Source organism: Myotis lucifugus, unplaced genomic scaffold, assembly GCF_000147115.1.
Source record: "Myotis lucifugus unplaced genomic scaffold, Myoluc2.0 scaffold_30, whole genome shotgun sequence".
Lineage (NCBI taxonomy): Eukaryota > Metazoa > Chordata > Mammalia > Chiroptera > Vespertilionidae > Myotis > Myotis lucifugus.
This window is the reverse complement of record NW_005871078.1, coordinates 8,043,893-8,065,237: the sequence shown is the minus strand read 5'-3', so window position 1 is coordinate 8,065,237 and position 21,345 is coordinate 8,043,893. Positions and strand designations below refer to the sequence as shown.

The 21,345-nt window shown below is 38.9% G+C and overlaps 1 protein-coding gene across 1 annotated transcript in view; it reads left to right on the top strand.

The window, feature by feature from the left end:
- FAR2 (fatty acyl-CoA reductase 2) overlaps nt 1-21,345 on the top strand; it is a 121,155-nt gene extending 99,810 nt beyond the window's left edge. Inside the window, exons 5-12 of the mRNA XM_014454051.2 lie at nt 4,606-4,783; nt 6,275-6,319; nt 8,428-8,546; nt 9,993-10,060; nt 12,344-12,515; nt 15,890-16,019; nt 18,829-18,956; nt 19,809-21,345. Coding sequence (XP_014309537.1) covers nt 4,606-4,783; nt 6,275-6,319; nt 8,428-8,546; nt 9,993-10,060; nt 12,344-12,515; nt 15,890-16,019; nt 18,829-18,956; nt 19,809-19,971 — 1,003 coding nt within the window. The 3' untranslated portion in view covers nt 19,972-21,345. The remainder of the gene's footprint in view (nt 1-4,605; nt 4,784-6,274; nt 6,320-8,427; nt 8,547-9,992; nt 10,061-12,343; nt 12,516-15,889; nt 16,020-18,828; nt 18,957-19,808) is intronic.

Genomic DNA, 21,345 nt, shown 5'->3' with positions numbered 1-21,345 from the left:
TTGTTCAAACACGGAGATTAGAGGTATAAAGCTATGAAATGATAAGATTACTGATAATGTTACAATTCTGGCTAACTGACTAGATGTTTTTCTGAAGAAAGTTCTTTCAAACATGAAGAATTGCCATTTATAGAGCTCAGAATTTGTGTATGAAGCCTTTAAATAAAGAGAATACTGTTCATATTTAAAAAAAAAAAAAAAAAAAAAAAAAAAAAAAAAAAAAGAAAATTTGGAGAAAAAGTATATATTCTTCTTGCTGCCTCATTCACTAAATACATAAATTATGAAGTTACTAGAGGTCTGGTGCATAAAATTCGTGCAAGGAGGGGAAGGGGTATCCCTCAGCCCAGCCTGCACCCTCTCTAATCTGGGACATCCCTCTCACAATCCGGGACTGCTGGCTCCTAACTGCTCACCTGCCTGTCAGCCTGATCGCCCCCTAACCGCTCCCCTGCCGGCCTGATTGATGCCTAACTGCTCTCCTGCCGGCCTGATCACCCCCAACTGCCCTCCCCTGAGACCTGGTTGCACCCAACTGTCCTCCCCTGTAGGCCTGGTCCTCCCCAACTGCCCTCCCCTACAGGCATAGTCACCCCCAGCTGCCCTCCCTGGCAGGCCTGGTCGCCCCCAGCTGTCCTCCCCTGCAGGCCTGGTTTTCCCCAGCTGCCCTCTCCTGCCAACCTGGTTACCCCCAGCTGTCCTCCCCTACCGGCCTGGTCGCCCCCAGCTGCCCTCCCCTGCTGGCCTGGTCACCCCTAACTGCCCTCCCCTGCAGGCCTGGTTGCTCCCAACTATCCTCCCCTGCCGGCCTGGTCCCCCCCAACTGCCCTTCCCTGCAGGCCTTGTCACCCCCAGCTGCCCTCCCCTATCCGCCTGATCTTGCCCCCAACTTCCCTCCCCTGCCGGCCTGGTCTCCTCCAACTGCCCTCCCCTGCAGGCCTGGTCCCCCACAGCTGCCCTCCCTTGCTGGCCTGGTCACCCCTAACTGCCCTCCCCTGCAGGCCTGGTCACCCCCAGCTGCCCTCCCCTGCAGGCCTGGTCCCCCACAGCTGCCCTCCCTTGCTGGCCTGGTCACCCCTAACTGCCCTCCCCTGCAGGCCTGGTTGCCCCCAACTACCCTCCCCTGCCGGCCTGGTCGCCCCCAACTGTCCTATCTTGCTGGCCTGTGCCCCCAACTGTCCTTCCCTGCAGGCCTGGTCACCCCCAACTGCCCTCCCCTGCAGGCCTGGTTGTCCCCAACTACCTTCCCCTGACAGTCTGGTCGCCTACAACTGCCCTCCCCTGCTGGCCATCTTGTGATGACATGAGGGCATTGTGAGAGGGTGCAAGGATCACCTAGGCTTTTACTAGTATAGATGAATGATATTAAGAGGTTGATTCAATAAGTTTTAAACCAGAAAGGTAAGTAATATTTAGAGGAAATTGTGGGCATGTATACACACACACACACGTTGCTTTCTGAAATCTTTAATAACTTTTTGCTTCTTTCTAATCAATTTAAGTAATTGAGAATTTGGGACCAGTGGGTTCAAAATGCCTTCTTGAGTGTGCCAAAGGACATTGGGTTAATTTCAGAAATACTTTTTGGTTTCCATGCTAACTTATATGCTGTTTTGAAAACGAATGGAGAACAAACCACAGCAGCAAATCAAAGTTGGGTAAAGAAGAGCATGAACTGATTGTACACCCATCAGGGATGTACATACTTGTTCCACTCCTCTCTGTGAACTTGGGAAGTGGCTGGGTGAAACAATGGCCTGTTTGGCTGCGTTAGAAAAGATTAATTTGAAACCAGCGACTGCCTCTGTAGATTTATGCTCCTTGGTTGTTTCACCAAAATTAAGAATGCCTTAGGTTGCTGGGCTCATTTTGTTTTATCAAAAAGCTTTAAGTGCAGTTGTGACTATTTCTGTTGGTCCTCATCATAACCTAAACATTTAGAACAGATGTAATCATTGCCATTTTTACAAGTAAAAATGGGAGAAATGAGAAGATAATATGACATAATACAGGTGGAGCTACGAATGGTAGAGGGAGGCCACCTACAGAACACTACACCTTCTCTTGCGTTTGTGTTCTTAGAAACCTATGAAACCAACATTTTCTAAGAAGCTAGCTCACCCAACTTGATAAAGCCTCTAAGCGTGCCCTTTCGGTGCAGACCAACGTCAGGACAGCAGCTGGTGCCAGCGCGTGACATACACTCCTAGTGTGTGGTTGGGTCTGCAGTTTTCTTAGAATGGTTTTCCTTCACAGCCTTTTTCCCCCCATTGGCCCCCTCCAACTTACCCTCCCCATGCTTTCACTGCTCTATCATCTGTCCATGAGTTATGCATATATGCATGTAAGTTCTTTAGTTAATCTCTTCCTGCCCACCTCCACCCCCCTTCCCTCTGAGTTTCATCAGTCTGTTCCATGCTTCAATGTCTCTGGATCTATTTTGTTCATCAGTTTATTTTGTTCATTAGATTCCACATATGAATAAGATCATGTGAATTTTGTTCATCAGTTTATTTTATTCATTAGATTCCACATATAAATAAGATCATGTGATACTTGTCTTTCTCTGACTGGCTTATTTCATTTAGTGTAATACTCTCCAGGTCCCTCCATGCTGTCTCAAAGGGTAAGATATAGTTTTTTTTTTATAGCTGCATAATATTCCATAGTGTACTAGTAAGTGTACCACAGCTTTTTAATTCTAGGAACTTGTCAAACTTTCCCTATTCGATTTAAACAAAAGGCATGTGAGTATCTAGAAAGCATTCAGCACTAATAAATAGCAGCAAAGAGAAAAACCAAACATCATGGACAATGCTCATGTTCCACTCCAACATCAAGGGAGAGGTGTTAAATGGAGAGTGGAGTTTCTGAACAAGTCCTGGCATAAATACATCTTAACTGCTCACCAGTATGCAATGGAAACAAAGTGGTAACAGCTAAGATTTTTCTACAATCAAAATAGTATAACTGAGCTCAGTTTTATAACACAGGAATAAATGTATCAAATCACACTAACACAGTTAAGAAATCTAATTTTTAAAAACTATATTATACCAAAAGTTTGAGCAAATAGGTCTGCCAGCAAAGAGAAACATTAAGTATTTAATTGACAATAATTGTATTGCTCTTTCAAGAACTGCAGTAGACTTTAAGATTATCAAAAATGGTGCTGACACCTTTAAAGAAAGGATTGGGATGATGCCATGGTAACTCAGTTGTTTATGATGCATGTCTTGTTGTAAGTAGAAGTGTTCCATAATCACTATTACCACTGCTTCAGAGTACTGTAACTACTCCACATGGTAGACTATTAGTAGTTATTAAGGCCTTTCAGAATTCATTGGAAATCTCTGGAAATAATTACCAAGTTATTAACATAGACTCTCAACCAGTGGTTCTCAACCTTGTTATGGGGTGGGGCCACAACATTAGTAACAAAGAAACAGAATTTCCGGAGGATGAGACCCAGAAATCAGGATTTTAAAAAGACTCCCAGGTGATTCTAATGTGCAGCCAAGGTTGAGAACCACTGCTCTAAACAGACCTTCAAAATATTTTCATAGATTTGCTAAAATAGATTATAAGTCTGCTGAAAGTACTGGTAGTTGCTTTCATTTGTTGAGGCATTGAATGGAATTTTAAAAATTAAAAGCTAAAATTTGCAAGATTGGTTGGTGCATTGGGTTTTAACTGGATGGCAATGACTGAGTGGGGTGGCCACAGAAGCACCTTAGACGAGAGAGCCTTTAAAAGCCATGAATGCACCCAGCATGCTCCTGGGCTCATGATTGGCATTCACAAACGTGTTCCATGAACATATACCTCTGACCCTGTTGGAGAGAAAGTCATTGAAGATAGAGATTATCTTCTATACTAATAAAAGTGTAATATGCTAATTAGACCAAACAGCCAAACGACCTTCCAGACATCATTCTGGACGTCCTTCCAGACTAAGCCGCTGTGGTGGGGGCCAAGGCAGAGGCAGTTAGGGGTGATTAGGCGACCTTCCAGACATCATTCTGGACGTCCTTCCAGACTAAGCCGCTGTGGTGGGGGCCAAGGCAGAGGCAGTTAGGGGTGACAGGCAGGCAGAGGCAGTTCGGGGTGATTAGGCAGGCAGAGGAGCAGTTAGGGGCGGTCAGGCAGGCAGAGGTGGTTAAGGGTGATCAGGCAGGCAGGCAGAGGCAGTTCGGGGTGATTAGGCAGGCAGAGGAGCAGTTAGGGGCGGTCAGGCAGGCAGGCCAGCAGTTAAGAGCCAGCGGTCCTGGATTGGGAGAGGGTGCAGGCCGGGCTAAGGGACCCCCCACATACACACCCACATGCACCGGACCTCTAGTTTGCAATAATGTAGTAGATTGCATAGCTGTTAAACATGTCCATCTAGGTGGGAGGAGGTAGGATTCACCTGGTGAGATTGGGCTCAGCCATTGTACATGATTTGGACAGGTTCCCACTCAGCCTCACTTTCCAGTGACTGTTCTCAATTCCAGAACTCAAGCTAGAACATGGGTGTTTTATTTGATTGTCTGTGGCTCACAGTGTTTTTGGGTCTATTGTGTAACAATTGTTGCTGGAATTCTTTTTTCCTCGGACTAACTTTAGGTGGTTAGATGATGCTATTATTGACGAGATCACGCCCAAGCTGATTGGGGATCAGCCCAATACGTACACCTACACCAAGGCCTTGGGAGAGATGGTGGTGCACCAGGAGGGCGGCAACCTAAACATTGCCATCGTGAGGCCCTCCATCGTGGGAGCAACCTGGCAGGAGCCTTTCCCAGTAAGTCCCTTCACCCCTTCACAGGACTCCTTGCTCTGCCTCCAGGCCAGCATCCTTCTAGCCCAGTCACTTTCTGATATCTCTCTCCTCTCTCTTTCTCTTTCTCTCTCTCTCTCCTCTCTCTCCCTCTCCCCCCACCCCCCAAGATGTATAGCTGAACCCGCTATATTAGGGCAAAATTCCACATTTGGTTCAGGAATTATTTAGCCTGAAACTCCTCTGGGACTTACTGATCTGGAGTTGGCTGGAGATCTTAAATTAGCTTTTCATTAACTCTAGTCTTAAAATTTCCACAGGAGGTAATTTCATTTCTTGCCTTTTTCCACTATAGTTTAAATATAGCAGACTGGCCCTAGCCATTTTGGCTCAGTGGATAGAGCGTCAGCCTGTGGACTGAAGGGCCCCGGGTTCGATTCTGGTCAAGGTCACATGCCCAGGTTGCGGACTCGATCCCCAGGGTGGGGTGTGCAGGAGGCAGCCTATCAATAATTCTCTTTCATCATTGATGTTTCTATCTCTCTCTCCCTCTCCCTTCCTCTCTCCCTAAAAAACAATAAACATTTAAAAAATAAAAAATAAATAAAATAAATTTAGCAGACTGTTCTTAATGGCAAAATCGGTGGCATCACCACTGCCAGGATAAATCAGAATCACAAAGCTCACAAAAGCTTCTCAGCTTGGGAATAGTCACTGTTGACGTCTGGGTACTGCTCTGTCCTTCTGTGAAGTTTTAGGGCAGATAAAATTGAGCTCTACTACTTACTGACAATGCTGACTTCTGAGCTGTCTCACTTGTAAAACTGGGCTGTTGCTCCCCACTGTGCAGAGACTATGAGACAGTGTGCGGGAGTGCTCCGCAGTGCCTGGTCCCGAGTAAAGGCTCGGCGAATAATCCCTGTATCTTCTCCTCTCTCCTCTCCCACGTGCATTCGACTTTTACAGATGAAGAAACAGACATAATACAGTCCACTGACTTGCTTAGGGCTGAGGAAACAAACTCAAAAAGACATTTTCCTCCTACGGCTCCTAAGCATAATCTCTCCTCTAACATCTCTAAGCAAGCTAATACAATACAGAGAGAGCGTGGATGGTATGATTCTTAAAATTCTCCAGAAATGGATAATTCCTAGAAATCATGTTTGAAGTGTTCCCCCAGGGAGATAAAAATCAGGCCCGAGCTGGAGGAAAATGATGACTGATGAATTGGTTAGCAGGTCCAATTTAGCCCCCAGAATGTCATTATAACAGCTTGAAACTACCCATGGCTCCTCCTCGCAGAATTTTAATTCTTGCACAAATAAAGTGCAGAAATATACAGTGCTTTGCCATTGACCTTTGTGTGTGATGTGAGACCTACTGGATTAGACAATTATATTAGCTGGGGTCTCAGTGCTCCTGTTTGAAATGTATCAAGATTAGATTGCAAATGTTCCAAAGGTATTACACTTTTCTGACATGTGTAATCAATAGAGATCTTCTTCTTTATTTTAGGGTTGGGTTGATAACGTAAATGGACCTAGTGGGCTCATTATTGCGGTATGTATACTAACGTGGAAATAAGTCCTTGAAATGTGGTGGAGGGATAGTAACTAACAACATGCTTAGTGTTGGTTTATCTTCATTGATCCAAAACCATAAATGTTACTTTACTAACTACAATTGAAGTACCTTATCTCAGTTATGGTGATTGGAAAATAGAGGCAGAATAAAATTATTTTTACTTGTGAATTTTATTATCAGAAAAACAGATGTACTGTGATATCAACGACCATTTAGGACAGTGATTCCCAAAGTGGGCGCTACCGCCCCCTGGTGGGCGCTGCAGCGATCCAAGGGGGTGGTGATGGCCACAGGTGCATTTGTTTTAACTTTTGTTGTATTACCTTTCTATTCTGAGTTCAATAAATAGTTTCATAATTTCAAACTTCAATGTTTCTAATTTACACCTTTCTTTACTATATTTTACGAAAAAGGTAGAAACATTAATACATATATCTTTGTTTAATTGCTATTAAAATTTAAAAAAAATTAATTTCCAGGGGGCGCTGTGGAAAGGGGGCGGTAGGCCAAATAAGTTTGGGAACCACTGATTTAGGAGTTTTCTTTTTGTAAAGCCTTTGAGCATTGAGGACTGAGCATTGAGGACCGTGCCTGTAGTTCTCTCTCATTACCACAAGATGGGGGTGTTTCCTCCTTTTCGCTGAATTAATGCAGCGAACTGGGAATGCAATAAAAATCATATTCACAAAGATTATTAAATTCTTGATTATAAAACACATACAAGAGTTTCTCTATGTGTGGATATAAATTATATAAATGCATAAAATACATCAGTAACCAGTTCTTAATAGATACAAGAAAGAACCACCAACTCGGGCAAAGATTTCAAATTAAAAATGGACGGATAGAGGAAACACTTTTCAGCAAACCTCTCACAGACCAGGAGAAACGTTACTGGTTTCTCTGGGCCAACAGCCCTGTGTATGTCCCCTGCCGTGAAGACTGGTTCAGCCTGAGCTGGGCGGGAGGGCGGGGTGGGGTCACAGTTCATATTGAAGCATTTTAGGACCAGAACCACAACTCCACTCTTTAGGACAATGAACCGCAATTCAATTCTCTGAGTTTACAAACCTCATACCTCAGACACTGCCTGTGTTCTCAGAGTGAGGTCCAACAGGAACTAAAATTCAAATATAAGACAGTGAATTATGACCACTTGTCAAAGACAGTGAGAATGAACCTTCTGATTTCTTTTTTGCTCTAGCAGCTCCTCTCTTTTTGTTCTCTACCTGCCTTCCTCTTCTTTAAGGCTTAGTTATGGGTGGACATTTGGTAACTTAGAATATAATTAATTATTTTCACATGACCCTAGAGTGTGTCTTATTACATTGTTTACAAAACTGCACATTTACTCAGTTATCTAAAATTTTCCAAACTGATTTCTTATGTCCAAAGGAAGGGGAATCAGTTGCAACAAATTAGGAACATAAGAAAGTGCTAACAACCACTGAAAATCGATGTTGGAAATATGTAGGGTATAAATAATTAATTCATAAAATAAACACAACTTTTTAGTTATTAACTGACTTATTAACATGAATAATTCCCAATTCTTACATCTATATAACATCAGTGATCTGTGAGGTGAACTAAGATACCAAAGGAAAAGTTTCCCAAGTAATAACAAAGTTGTTAAATGGTAGATTTTTATTAATTTTTAAAAATAAATATTTCTTAAACTTTTAGTGTCTGCTCTTGCTTGTAAATTAGTAAGCACTAGCAGAAAGCATCATTAGGAAATGGTAAATTAAGTGGGAAATTGGGGAAAACTTAATGCTTATGAATTAATTTTTAAGATGTGATAAACTATTCTTGGTGTTTGTTAATTAACTAAATATATTACCTCTCACAAATTTGAGGACTTTCACTCCCTAAAGGAGCCAAGGACCACTCACTAGTGTTTCATAAAAGTGTTGGCATTTGAGATGAATGTAGCTGGAAGGCTGGACAGGCTGTGACATCAGCCTTGGTATAGTAGCCTCGTAAGCAGTGGGTCAATGGTAGCTGTTATTACTAACAGCATCAGTATTATCTCCAGCTGTTACTTGAGACCTGGCTCAATATTTTATGTTCTTCCCGTGCAGACAGGGAAAGGGTTTCTCCGGGCCCTCAGAGCTACTCCAATGGCTGTGGCAGATGTGATTCCTGTTGATACAGTCGTCAATCTCACCTTGGCTGTGGGATGGTACACAGCAGTTCACAGGTGAGGATGCTAACTAATCTGGCTTTCTTTCAAATATTTAATGATAAGGAGGGTGAATATATTAGGCCTATTTTCAAAATATATTCATTGTACTGTAGAAGACCCTAATTGTGACAGGGTATATGTTTCAATATTTTACATAGTTCCAAATATATGCATTGAGTTGTTTTATAAGTACTATTTAATATTTCATTGATCATAAAGTAACACCCTTTAAATTATTAAACCATATAATTCTTTTTAAAAAATATGTTTTTATTGACTTTGTAGAGAGAGTGGAAGGGAGAGGGATAGAGAGATAGAAACATGGATGAGAGAGAAGCATTGATCGGCCGCCTCCTGCAAGGCCCCTACTAGGGATCGAGCCTGCAACCCCGGCATGTGCCCTGACTGGGAATTGAATTGGAATCGAACCAGTGACCTCTTGGTTCATGGGTCAAAGCTCAGCCACTGAACCACACCGGTTAGGCAAATCATATAATTCTTGATAACAAAAAAGCTTTTCTGACATGTGTAAAAAATAAAAAATAAATAAAATAAATTTAGCACTGTTCTTAATGGCAAAATCGGTGGCATCACCACTGATAGTAACCTAAAATAGAGCTTCCTGTTTTAAAGACAAAGGAGAAAAAAGGGGGTAAAATGAGACCATAGTTTATGTTTCACTGACCTGCTCAGTTCCTGATAAATGCTAAAGTTCAGACCACCATGTATGGGTTATTTACTGAAACAAAGAAAAAGAAATGGTTGTTTGTATATTTGGCTCTGTTAGTAAATGATAAACAGAATTAAATGTTTTTTTGAGTCAGACTTTCCAAACCAGCAGGACTTAGTTGGATTTAGGAAAAAACCTAGCCTGTAGTCTTGCCCAATAAACATGTCCATAATTTAGAAATATGATCATTCTCATCATCATTGATGCCAAAATTTCTGTTGGGGTCTAAGTTCGTTGTCTTGCAAAACCGAAGAATGAGTTCATGGACAAAGAGATGAGCAAAAGCAAAGTTTATTAGAGATAGTAAAGTAATAGAGCTCCCTGCAGCAGAGAGGGGTCCCCAAATGGGTTACCACCAAAGCTTCTTTGTCTAGGGGTTAATATGTGCCCTGCTAACTTCCCATTGGTTGGTCTGAAAAATTCTGCTCTAGCAATATCCATACATTTTAAACTTCAGGGTTTCTGCCTTTAACTGCCTAGTCTCTTCTAACTCCTCATCATGACACCTCAATTTGCTCCACAAATATGTCAACCTATTTCCAATCTCTTACACACACACACACACACTTTTCCTCCACTTCTTCCATTTTGCTTAACCAAAAGAAGGAAGATTGCCTAGGTTACCTTACTCATGAGAATTACTGAAACATCCTTTTAAAAATATTATTTTCCCTTATCTTTCTTTGATGATTTCTCCATTTTATTTACCTAAATTTTCTTCTATTTTCCAGACCTAAGTCAACGTTAATCTACCACTGTACTTCTGGTAACTTGAATCCCTGTTACTGGGGCAAAATGGGTAAGTGCCCATAGCAATGTAACTACATCACTATGTCTGCCACAGGGGAAAAATTAGACCAATTGAGTCACGAAGCTTAGAATCTAATGGGGAAAAACACACACACAAAAAAAATAAGAGCTAAAATAATTACAACTGTGTATGTGTAAGAGTTAAGCATAATATACCAAAGAAGGGTCAGTGGGAACATCTGCATGACTATAAGAAATAAGCAGTCCGTTAGTTATAGAGATTTTTAAAAATAAGTAAAACCAAGTAGAAGTCAGCAATAAGCAATGTCAGTGATCAAACACTGCTCCTGTGGGGGCCACTGTTCCTGCTGCGGCCACTGTTCGCTACATTGCTACATCCCTGACAATGTGAAACGACAAAGTAGATTTAGAAAAGTCCAACAATATAAACTGTTATTGAGTCAGGGATACTCTTCACTAATTATGCAGTTAGCCATAAGAGTCAACTTGAGCCCTGGCTGGTGTGGCTCAGTTGGTTGGGTGCACTCCTGTGCACCAAAAGGTTGCTGGTTTGATTCCCAGGCAAGGGGGCATGACCGAGTTGCAGAAGGTAGCCGATTGATATTTTGCCCTCACATTGTTTTTCTCTCTTTCCCTCTCCCTTCCTCTCTCTCTCAAAATCAATAAAAATATTTCCTTTAAAAAAGAGGAACCTTGAAGGTGTCTGGTTGAATTGATGAATCCTGCATAGAACAGAACATTAGCTAACCAATCTTGAACTCCTTTGTCAATTTAGGAGTTGATTTTCTTGTCAAAATCTGAAACTTTAGATCACCTAGCTATTTTTAAGTACTAGATGTAGAAAAAAAATCAAATGTACTTAATATTTTAGAATCTGATTTCTAATTCAGAACACTTACTGTGCTATCTGTAAAGTTATCACTTCAATGAAAATTAAGTGAAATTCTCTAGCAGTAAAGTTCTTTAGAGCATATATCCAGTTATTTAGATTATCTAAATAATTCTGAAAACATATGGAAATAAAAATATAAAAAATATATCTCCTCTACCACAATAACAGAATTAAAATATCATTCATAAAAAAAGGCATTAGTAGCCACAAACAAGATATTTTAAGCTCTTAAATAAAAAGATGTTACATGTAAATTCTATTGCTGAGATTCAAAATAGTCTTCTTCCATGCCAATAATTCTTAATATCTGTTTTATGGAATTATAGAATCTCATAGTTGAAAGTGATCTTAAAAATAATCTGGGGGGGTTTGCTTTATTTTACATATGGGACCGAGACTAAATGATTTATTCAAATTCATATGGGGAGCTGGTGCCTGAGATTGAAGACAGGTCTCTTGCCTCCCTTGAATGTGTAGTAACCACTCCACTAGTGATTCTTAAAAGTAAATATGAATTCCTCTGGGAGGAAAACAGTCCAGATGTTTCTTGAGAATGTTTTCTGTATAGGGTATATATTTTTTCATGTAGATTTCCAAGTATCTTTTAAAGCAATAATCTTATTACCATAATAACTGCTGTCTTCATCATAACTGAATAATGCATTTATGCATATTCTTTGAAAATTCTACATAGAGAAAATGAAAATGGAATACAAATGAATATTGAAAATTATTACTGACTTTGCAAATGTACATTAAAAATTTTAACGTGGCTTTTTCTAAGTAAAAATACATAAAGAAAAAAATATTATGAAAAAAACCTCTGGAGATAAGAGTAGATAATTGAGTCTGATGTATTCCCAGAGAAGTAGAAAACCCAAAGAAGTAAAAGACTGTGGTCTTTAAAGTGAACCAGCCCAGAGGAGTCCTGCCTTTACCATCTCTCTTTCCCTGAAGCCCTGAGGTTTAAGGTTTAAGTAGCCCTTTATAAGGTTTAAGTAAAATGTTACGAAACTTTCCTGGTGGTTCCTAAAGTAGTGATCCAAACAAGGAAATATGGCCCTTAGATTCTGTCTTGGGACTTTTAGAACAGGCTAAATAACCCTGAAATTGAATGATGGATTTAAGTTTTTCTGAATAACATTCACTATATTGATTAAAACTATTTCTTGTAGAAGTTGTTTTAGAGTAAAGATTTCAAGAAAAGGACCCAAACCTATTCACTGCTTAAAATTTGCAGGTGATTACTTGCCAGGATAAAAATCTTAGTAATGTTCTCAGAAATTGAGTCTTGACTCTACAAAGCAAATACTTATTCTTTATTGTTTTGACCCATTGCAAATGCCATCCACCACAATGGGTTTATGTGCTCCAGACTTACTCCTTATTTCATCCCCTGCTCTCCGCCACCCCACCCAGGATTCCAAGTCTTGGCAACCTTTGAAAAAATTCCATTTGAGAGAGCTTTTAGGAGGCCATATGCTGACCTTACAACCAACACCATCATAACCCAGTACTGGAATGCCGTCAACCACTGGGCCCCTGCCATCATCTACGACTTCTATCTACGACTCACAGGAAGGAAGCCCAGGTGAGAAGCTGGGTCAACAGCTTTGAGAGTGTGGCTGCATGGAAGATTAGGGCCCCACAGTCCTTAGCCCTCCCTTCAGCTGGGGATCAGAGGTGACAACTGAATCTCACACACACAAACATACAACTTTAGGGATAACCAAAGCAACAGTAGTGACAAGCCCCATACCTTTAAAATCCTCCATGATAATAAAGGAAGTTAAATGTTAAGGAACTTGCTTGATGAATTCAGCAAGTACTCATCCACTAAAAAAGAAAAACATCTGAGACCCTTGTGTCTGGGGTTTTCTAAATTGTTAGGTAATCTTCAAATGTACAATAATGATACCAGCCTCAGTTACACACACATGGGAAGACGCATTTTCATTCTCACAATGCCCAAAGAGGACATGCTCATCATCCCAATTTCACAAATGAGGAAACATCTGGAGAAATCTGGGCTAGATTTACTGCCACCTGGAGGTGAGTAAAGACTTTAGCAGCGGTTCTCAACCTATAGGTCACAACCCCTTTGGGGGTTGAACGACCCTTTCACAGGGTTCGCCCAAGACCATCGGAAAACACATATATAATTACATATTGTTTTTGTGATTAATCACTATGCTTTAATTATGTTCAATTTGTAACAATGAAATTGGGGGTCACCACAACATGAGGAACTGTATTAAAGGGTCGCAGCATTAGGAAGGTTGAGAACCACTGCTTAGAGGGAACAGGGTAAACAGTATGCAGAGCTTAGGTGCTGTCACCATGTTGCTGTTTGACACAGGACATACTCTTTTATCTCTGTCTCACTTGAATACTACATGTGTCTGAGGAGCCATCATTATCATTACCAAAGGCAACTTCTGCAACCAAGAATCAGAAATATGAATAGTCTTGCCTTTGGTGCTAGCTTCTTTACAAAGGAGAAAGTTTTTCTCAGCATGTTTCATTTCCATCCTTATTAGCGGAGCAAGTGACTAAAACATAGGCACTGTAGAGTTTATTTAAATTTTGCAGAGACCTTATTAAGAGCTCATCACTCAGTAATTGTCAATTTCTCCTTGAACAAAGTGAAAAGGGGACACTGTGGCTATGGGGAAAATATTTGTATGGGGCTTATTACATAAAAATGGGAAAAGAAAAACATTGTAAGCAGAAATGCTCAAGACTTTATAAAATATATCAAGGATGGAAGAAGACCTATATAAAGAGCAAAGTTTAGTAAGTAGAAAAGACAAAGAAGGGACCCAATACAAATCTTTATGAATTTTGTTCTTGAGAAATTAAATTGTAATATTTGTGGAAAACTGGTAAGTTTGTTTTTGATAGACATTTTAATAATCTTTATGGCAGAAAATGCTAGAGTCCTTCTAGAACCTTCCCTCACCTCGTGTATTTGATCTATGCATTTACAACCACATATGGAAATACATATAGGTTTGCTTTGAGGTAAACAAATACCAGCGCACATGAATTTTTTTATAGAATGTGCACCTGGTTTGGTGAAGATGCTGAGGGGTGGTTTTGCTGGATTGGAGCATATGTGGTTGCCCTCAACAAAGGTTCTGTCCATTTGCAATTGTCAAAATAAAAACAACAAATGGCATCTCTTTGTTACTTTTATTTGAGCCCCAAGTCCTTAGCACTCCCTTGTGTTCATCAAATATTCAAGTTTTGTTCATTAGACATTCAAGTTTTCTCCTCCATCAGTTGTTCATTAGACATTATTAGACATTCAAATTTTCTCTACTCTGAGTTGCTATTTCTCATCTATTTTTCTATTGGGTTGGCCTTAATAATTTCTGGAAACTCGTGTGTGTGTGTGTGTGTGTGTGTACACAACTATATTTGATGTATTTCCTCTAAGTCTATTCCTTATAGCTTTGAAAATGAAATTTTTATAATACAAGGGGAGCTACATATAAGTTTGGAGTCTGACTTCTGACTTCACCAGTTTAGCCACATGAGCCCTAAATTACTTAACCTGCCTGAAGCCTAACTTTCTCACCTGTAAAAAAAAAGAGATAGTAATAGCTATTTTATATGGTTTTGAATAAGAGCGTGTAGAATACAGTAACACTATTACTACTAAAAGAAGTTCTAAATTTTTATGTGATAAAATGAATCACGTTTTGGCTTTTGCATTTTATGTATTAAGAAGACCTGAGAATAAGAACTGTATTTTTTCTTTATAAAAAAAATACTATTGTGCTGATAAAGTCCTGTACATATAATATCATTGCACGATGATTAAGAATTAAAATAAATCTATTGAAATTACATCAGTTACATCAGAGTTATAGAATGCATGAAGAATGTCTTATTTCATTTGGGCTGCTATAACAGAATAGAGGGCTTATAAACAATATAGATTATTTCCCACAGTTCTGGAGACTGGGACATCTAAAATCCAGATGCTGGTAGACTAGGTATGTTGAGTACCTGCTACCTGGTTCCTAGACAGTCATCTTTCTGTGCCCTCCAATGCTGCGAATGAGCTTTTATAAGGGCACTAATCAACTCCCAGTCTCCTCCTTTAAAGACCATCACGCTATGGGGATGTAAGTTTCAAGATATGAATTTCAGGGGAACACAAATATTTAGTCTGCAGCAAAGATGTTAGATAATAACAGCTAAATAGAACCCTGTTCTGATGCATTATTTTACCTCCTGCCTAAGCATTTCCCATGATACAATGAGAGTACCTCAGGAGTCATTAAGTATGTGGGCATTAAGATTGACCATAAATAAAACCAAATTCCCAAAACAGCATAGTAAGTCATTGCTGAGTTACTACTATCATGATTTGCCTGATTAAGGTAAAAATCAATTGTTCTATAGGCCAAAGGTGACTTGTACCCGTAAGTCCTAGGTTTAAGCATTAGCCATGTAACCACAAACCTATTAATAATCCTTCTGTAAAATGAAGATAAGTAATACAGATCTCGACTACTTCAGAGTAATACTGTGAAGAGCAATTAGACTGTATATGGAAGTTTTTGTAAGTTGTTAAGTTGGCAAGTTCACAAAGCCGAGCTGGTCCAAGTCCTGACCACAGGATTGGAAGACGTGGTCCACTTTTAAGCAATGGGATGCAGGATGGCGAGATTACAGAAGCAGAGGCTTCTTGAGGTCAAAGCTGGTTGGAATTTTGGCTTCCACACCTATTATTGTGGCCACTTTATCTTAAATTCACTTTACTGCATTCATACAAGTGCAGATTTATACCTACCTAACTGGGATGCTATGAGAATTAGTGGAGATGAAGATTGGTGGAGGGATAATTTTTATCTTTCTCAAAGACAATTTCTCACGCATTCCTTGAGTAACAGGGAAGCAGCCATCTGTGCTATGCTGATGATACTGGCTCCTATCTGATCTTTAACTCAGGATGACAAAGCTCATGAACCGGCTTTTAAGAACTGTTTCCATGCTGGAGTATTTCGTCAACCGGAGCTGGGAATGGAGCACAAGTAACACAGAAATGCTGATGTCAAAGCTGAGTCCTGAAGACCAGAGAGTAAGTACAGCACTGACTTAGCCAATAGGAAAATCTTACTCACTTGGAATTTGGAAGTATTTGACCTGAAAAGTTGATGAATAAAGTTCTAGTTATATACACAGAATTTAAAAATATACATATTTTTATTGATTTCAGAGAGGAGGGGAGAGGGAAAAATAAAACATCAATGATGAGAAAGAATCATTGATTGGCTGCCTCCTGTATGCCCCCTATTGGGGATCAAGCCCAAAACCCAGGCATGTGCCCTGACTGGGAATTGAATGGTGATCTTGTGGTTCATAGATCAATGCTCAACCACTGAGCCACACCAGCTGGGCTATATACAGAATTTTTTTTCTCTAAGAAAATCAGTCAATGCTATCAACACAGTTGCAGGAAACAAGCTTAATGTAGGTAAGAAATCAAGGGTCTTGGTCTTCTGTTAGATCCTCACTACTGTTCTGGGGTCTTCATATAGTTAGCTTTAATTCTTTGTTCACTCTCCCAGTTGTTGCGTTCTCAACAAACCCTGTGTACCTCTATCTTTCCCCTAATAGCCATAGCATATGACTTTGATAAAAATTTCTAATTTTCTGCTTGTACACTCTCTCCTCCACTGTTCTTATCAAATCAAAATCATTTGGCATCTCTAAAATAGTTTATCTTTTTAAAGCTAAACTCAACTCCTATTTATTCTATCCCATAAAAGACCTCCCTCCATCAGTATAGCCCTCTCCCCAGCATTGTCAATCTTCCTCCCTATAATGATTTAATCAACTCAGATTTGTATTTCTCAAAACATGCCTTCACTTTAATTGCTTAGCATCAGCGCCATTTATTTCTTTATATTAGCTTTGGTAACAAACAATAAGCCCTGAAATCTTTGCATATTCTGAAATTCACAAATATAGAAATATTTTGTGCTTTGTACATGCTCCTAGCTTTCCTTCTCAAGGAGTCAAGAGTTCCCTGATCATGTCATTAGTTTGCAATTTAACTTTAAAATTTTCACTCTCTTGATTGACACTTTCCCACTGAAATTTCTTTTTAAAGAAAAAAAACATTTCTTGATTTAACTCATTCTTGACAGCATGTACAAGAAACCAAGTCATATTGAGAAGTAAACATTAAGTGGGTAGCTAGCCTAGCTTTGAGGCTAAGGATTTTACTCCTAACATACCAGCCTCATAGAGCATGATTCAAATCCAATCCTAGATATGTCATGGAACCAAACGGTTACTTGCACAATCTAACACTATAAATGTTAGGCTGATAAACCAGATGAGATCTAGAAGGATATTTTAATTGAAATCATCACTGAGTACCTCTATAATTAACATGAAGTAGACCTATTTTCAGAAATGTTTACGTACCTTGTACAAAATTCTTCTAAACACCTGTTTGAAATGCATGGCTGATTGATCAAACCAGCTTATTTAAAAAAAACCTCAAGCTATTGTACATTATTTTAAAAATTAGCTTCAAATTTTATGTAGGCTTATCTTTATTGCATTTCTCCACAGAATTTAACCATCTAAATAATTCAAAAGGTAATGAGCTTAGAGTTTCATTTTTGACATTTTACTATTTTAAACTAAAATCACTTAAAATGTCATGAAAAAAATCAAATCTGTAGTGGATTTAACATACAATTTCAAAATACCTTAGCAAAGATAATAGTCCTGAATACTTGGATTTAATTGCCAAACTCTGGGATGGCTCGGCTTCCAGTTTGATTTGCCCTACAGAATCAGGTTTCCTAACCAGGGCTTCACTGAAATCTCCCTTAGAAAAGTGAAATAGAATAAAAGAAAAGGCCGCTGTTTATATCCATGAGTACGTAATAGTGATACTGTGGAAAACAAACACATCCAAACAAAATGATACAGAATTACTTTTGGAAAGCAACTCAGCTTTGGACAAATCTATGAAGCTCTTTGTAACTCGTTAATCTCATCTGCTCTCTTTGATAATACTCAAAATCATCTCAAAGATTTGACATATCTTACAATAAACACACATGTAAAGAGAATAGAAATAAATTGAATTAGAATATGAAGTCAAGGATAAAAATGAAAATATATAATGTCCATCTATAGTATACAAGATCCTACCTAAGTCATTCCCGTTGAAGCAGTGAATTTTTTTGGTGAGCTTTTTGGTGGAAAAGGAAAAGGGAAAATAGTTTCATGCCATTCTTTGTCCAGGAGAAAACATACTAATGTTTCAAGAGAAGCAAAGCTTTCCTTACCACTTAACACTAAAAGAACTGTTTTGAATGGCTTCATTTAATGGCACACTGAGAGACATAATGGATATCTCTAAAGCAAATACAGAATATAAATTCTGCTAAGCTACTCCTTAAGGCTTTGCTTTCCAAAGTTTGTTTTAATCTGCATAAGGAAGTGCTGATATTGTAGGAAAAGGAGGTAGGCCAAGAGACACCATCAACATTTAAGAGAAATGGAAAGAAAATGATGCATAATTTGTTTTGGTCCCTAACATATTCCATCACTTTTAAAAATTAATCCATCTTTACATGAAATGAAATTAGCTTTCACCAGACTAATAACAGTTCCTTAAATTTCCCTCACAAGACTTCCTGAAGATAAAGTATTTGTGCTTGATCCATGTTTAAATATTGCAAGGAAATGGTAACCTATATTATCAGGGCCTTCGAAATAGCAGCTCAAATAATCTTATTTGGAGGGATCCAGCTAAGTCTTCTAAACTGACTGTTGCTCATTTATGTAAAAGAAAATTAAGTGAACAAAGTGATTGTCCAGCCGTGCAATTCTGGCAATCCTTTTATCTTTTTGCCTTTCAGGTATTCAACTTTGATGTACGCCAGTTGAACTGGTTGGAATACATTGAAAATTACGTTTTAGGAGTCAAGAAGTACTTATTGAAAGAGGATATGGCTGGGGTCCCAGAAGCAAAGCAACACTTAAAAAGGTAAGCATAGTCAGTCAGTTAATATTTGTGTATCTGATTTTACACCAGACATGAAATCTGAGCCAAGGAAAGGAGGAATTAACATTTTTTCAGCTTTTACTAAATAATAGGTCCTTCCCTTTATACTATGCCCTGTGATACACTGTTTCATTTACCTTCACCACACCCCTATGAGGCATTCTTTCTGTTATCCCATTTTTATCAAGAATAATGGTAATTTGTTCATAGTCACACATGAACCAAATTTGAACCTGTGTCTTTGATTCTTCTACCACACCCTACCATGTGATATAGAAAAAGAATACCCAGTAGGCAGGAGACTGATCAGACTATGTAACATGGGCATAACCACTCTTCAAGTCCTTCAGCTGCCTTAAATTTGTCATTAATCCCTTCAAGGACAAAGACTCACAACAGTCTGGTATAATTCTGGCAGAAGCAAAGGGTTAATAGAGATAGTAAGGATGAAAAAGTAAACTGAAAACAGAGTGGAACCTTGAACAGTAGGTTGAGAACTTTAGGACTTACCCTCTAGTGAACAGGAACCAGTAAAAATTTGTGATATGGTAATATGATCAAAGTACCTTTAAGAAAGACTGTTAGCCATGTTTGCAAGATAGGTTACAGTAGAGAGAAGTATGATAAATAGAAACTAGTCAAGGTAATGTTATGGAAATCTGATTATTGAGAATGTTGTGGAAGTGAAAGATAAAACTCAAAGGCTTATCAGGTTATACCTGTAAGCATTTAATTATTTGCTTGTGATAGCCAGAGAGAAACACATTTATGTTTCAGATAATAGTTGGGTATTTGGCACTGTTTTAACTTTCACTATATATGTCCATTCCCCAGGCTCCGAAATATTCACTACCTCTTTAATACTGCCCTCTTCCTCATCGCCTGGCGCCTTCTTATGGCAAGATCTCAGATGGCTCGGAACGTCTGGTTCTTCATCGTGAGCTTCTGTTATAAGTTTCTCTCCTACTTTAGGGCGCCCAGCACGCTCAAGGTCTAAGAACAGTTGGCAGTCTTCATTTATCTGGTACCTCTCAGATACCTCTATAACAGCAAACTGTGGTCCTCAAGACTACGAAGTGGCAGACTATGCCCAACCTCATCACCTGTCAAATGTCCTGTTATGTATTTAGCCCTATTTCCTATTTCTCTTTTTTTTTTTTTTTTTTTTATGTGAGAGAAGGAAAGTCATAGCCAAGCATATTTTAGGAAAAAATAATTTCCAGGTTGCTTCCTAACACTCTATGTCCTTGAATATAAAACACCAAAGTACAACCCTCTTTCCATATTTAGCGTTCTTCTCATTGAGAGGACTAACTGCAACTCAATAAACACAGAACACCCAGAAGTGAAAATATGCTCAAGAAAGGCAGTTCTAGCCTTGAGGCTAGTCTGGGGTACCCAGTATAAAGGTTTAAAATCAATCTAAGTGGAAGAATGGTTTCAACATCCTCACAGATGCTGTAACCTTCTACTTTAAGCTTATTTTACTCAGGCCTCAATAGGAGTGATGAAATGGGGAGGAAGCTCCTAGGCTGGAATCATATAAAAACCCAGTCTCTTGATCTTTGCATTGAGGAAAAACGAAACTTTAAACACAAATTTAAATGCTAGTCTCAGTCTTTTTCTATAAAGTGGGGAAGATTACTCTAGTGAGCACCAGATCATTAGAGTGTCTAGTGTCTCGATCATTCCAATTGCACATTGCTAATTGTACAATGTACAGCAGAAAAGGACAGACTTCATTAAGTGACTACATTTAGAGAATAGGTGTTTTGTTTAAAAATATTTTATGTATAATAAAAATGAATTACTAAAAACTATTTATTCCTAAATTTCTATATAACTATTACCCTAACTTTCATCTGATTTGAGAAATCAGTGCATACTGATTGCAGTTATCTCATGCTAAAAACATGGGTTATTATTCAAGTTTAATAATTGGGGCCCAATTAAAAATAATCACAACTACTAGATAATTACATGAACATAGAATGTTAACATGTTTATGCTTACTAGCTGTAATAATTGGTACTCAAAATGGCACATTGAAGTAACTGAGGGAAGCTTCTAGGATTATTTGAGATTTTTCTGAACCCATAAAAGGCATTTTGGGGTAACTCTTCTGGACAATATCCACCCCAATCTCATCTAAGTTCTGGGAATTACTTTCCAGGGCACACAACCCAGCTCTGAAAAAAAAACAGCTGGTGATCTTTAGCTTAAGATGCCTACACAATATTTTTGAGTTACACTGATAACTACAGATACAGTAAAAATGAAATATATATAATTCAATGAGACTGGATAAAACATAATAGTTCTAAGAATTTACTATCTTTTGATTGTTTTACTAATTCAATAAATTCCACTG